Source organism: Sinocyclocheilus anshuiensis, unplaced genomic scaffold, assembly GCF_001515605.1.
Source record: "Sinocyclocheilus anshuiensis isolate Anshui unplaced genomic scaffold, SAMN03320099.WGS_v1.1 scaffold1849, whole genome shotgun sequence".
Taxonomy (NCBI): Eukaryota; Metazoa; Chordata; class Actinopteri; order Cypriniformes; family Cyprinidae; genus Sinocyclocheilus; species Sinocyclocheilus anshuiensis.
In genome coordinates, this window is record NW_015541038.1 from 347,594 (window position 1) to 349,547 (window position 1,954).

The 1,954-nt window shown below is 39.7% G+C and overlaps 1 protein-coding gene across 1 annotated transcript in view; it reads right to left on the reverse strand.

Moving 5' to 3' along the window:
• prkar2ab (protein kinase, cAMP-dependent, regulatory, type II, alpha, B) overlaps positions 1–1,954 on the reverse strand; it is a 17,173-nt gene that overhangs the window by 5,893 nt on the left and 9,326 nt on the right. The window contains exons 4-8 of the mRNA XM_016488920.1: positions 1,755–1,861; positions 1,515–1,668; positions 869–970; positions 402–476; positions 264–329 (exon numbers count right to left, since the gene is read on the reverse strand). Coding sequence (XP_016344406.1) covers positions 264–329; positions 402–476; positions 869–970; positions 1,515–1,668; positions 1,755–1,861 — 504 coding nt within the window. The remainder of the gene's footprint in view (positions 1–263; positions 330–401; positions 477–868; positions 971–1,514; positions 1,669–1,754; positions 1,862–1,954) is intronic.

Here is a 1,954-nt window from a genome sequence, read left to right on the forward strand (position 1 = left end):
CCCACTATCTTCCCATCTTAAACACACGCAACAGACACGCTAAACACACGCAACAGACTCACGCTAAACACGCGCAACAGACTCACGCTAAGCACGCGCAACAGACTCACGCTAAACACGCGCAACAGACTCACGCTAAGCACGCGCAACAGACTCACGCTAAACACGCGCAACAGACTCACGCTAAACACGCGCAACAGACTCACGCTAAACACGCGCAACAGACTCACGTTAAACAAGCGACATGAGCGACAGAGTCTTACTTTGCTTCTGATCATGATCCTGACTTCTCCAGACTCCACGACGTAGAAGCAGTCGGCCGAATCGCCCTGACAACAAACACAGTTACACTGATCAGAGATGAACGATGATGACGTCACAAGGAGATCAACGAAACACACCTGCCGTATGATCTGCTCGCCGTCGCTGAACGTCTTCATCCCAACCACGTCAACGATCTTCATGCGCTCCGATAACTGACACACAGAGAGACATAATAACTAGGGCTGTTGATTTAATGTGATTAATTATGGATAAAATAACATGTTACAAGAATCAACGTATTTGAACAAATCAGTTGAATGAATAATTCAATGACTCAATCATTAAAACAGTCACTTGCCGCCACCTACTGACACTTTTAGTTCATATTTAGAGCATCATTTAATTTTTTAAGTCATTTCATATTCAGAATTTCTTATCTTATTTTTATTCAGCACCTTATTTTAATACTATTTGCATTGTTATTATTTATTATTATATTGTATATTTCGTTCTAGTCATTACTTATTTTTGTTGTAAACAATCAAGCCAATGAAGTACCATGAATTGAAAACTGAACTGACAGAAAACACGCGACTCGACGCACCTGCAGTGACTTCAGCAGTGGCACGCTCTCGATGAAACTCTCGTACATCTTCCTCTTCTTTGCGTTATTTTTCACGATGAGTCTGTGGAAAGTGGCTTTGTCCTGAAGACCATAACAACACATCATCATCACAATATATTTCTAATGATTTAATAATATAATCTAATTTTATATATACTATTATATTGTTTATTATTATTTATTTATTTATTTTGGGTTATATGTTTACACAACAAATATAGTTTTCTCTCAAATTAGAAATATGTGAATGTATTTTCTTGGATTTGAATATTTAGAGCAAAATAAGCATTTTAATGCTTTCAAAAAATAAAGTGAAATTAATTTTAAAATGTATATTATTAAAATGTGTTACAAACTATTGCCAAAAAATATATATTTGTAGAAAACATATTTACAGAAATATATTTTGAAACATGTTTTTTTTCTGTATGGGATCTCTCACAATTCAGCAAATTAATTTTTAAGTTCTGTGGCAGAAACAAGCTTCCTAACAAAAATGGCCCTGCACAATTAAACTAAATCTATTACGACTATAGCGATTAAAGTGAAATGTGAAAACTTTTTGATGGGTTCCATTAAACACTATTAATAATGAGACGAGTGCAGTGCATGATGGGATTCTCACCAGCGCCCACAGCGCCCCCTCCTGAGTGGCCCTGATGGTGGCGGCGCGCGGCGTGTTGTACATGAGAGCCAGCTCACCAAAGCTGCCTTTATTATCATAGTGACCCACACAGCGGCTCATGCCATCCTTCTGAATCACGATATCAAACACGCCCCTGCAGACAGACAGACAGAAAGACAGACAGAGACGGGTTCATCAGCCGCTCGTCATGTCAGACGGATGCAGACGCTTCACTCTCACCTCTCAATGACGTAGAAATGATCACCGTCGTCATCCTGATTGATGATGCACTCGTTTGGTTTGACCAGCACCTCGAACATGCTGTCTAACACCTCAGCGAACTGATCCTGAGTCAGACAGACAGAGAGAGTCAGACAGACACACACACACACACACACACACACACACACACACACTCTCTCTCTCTCACACACACACAC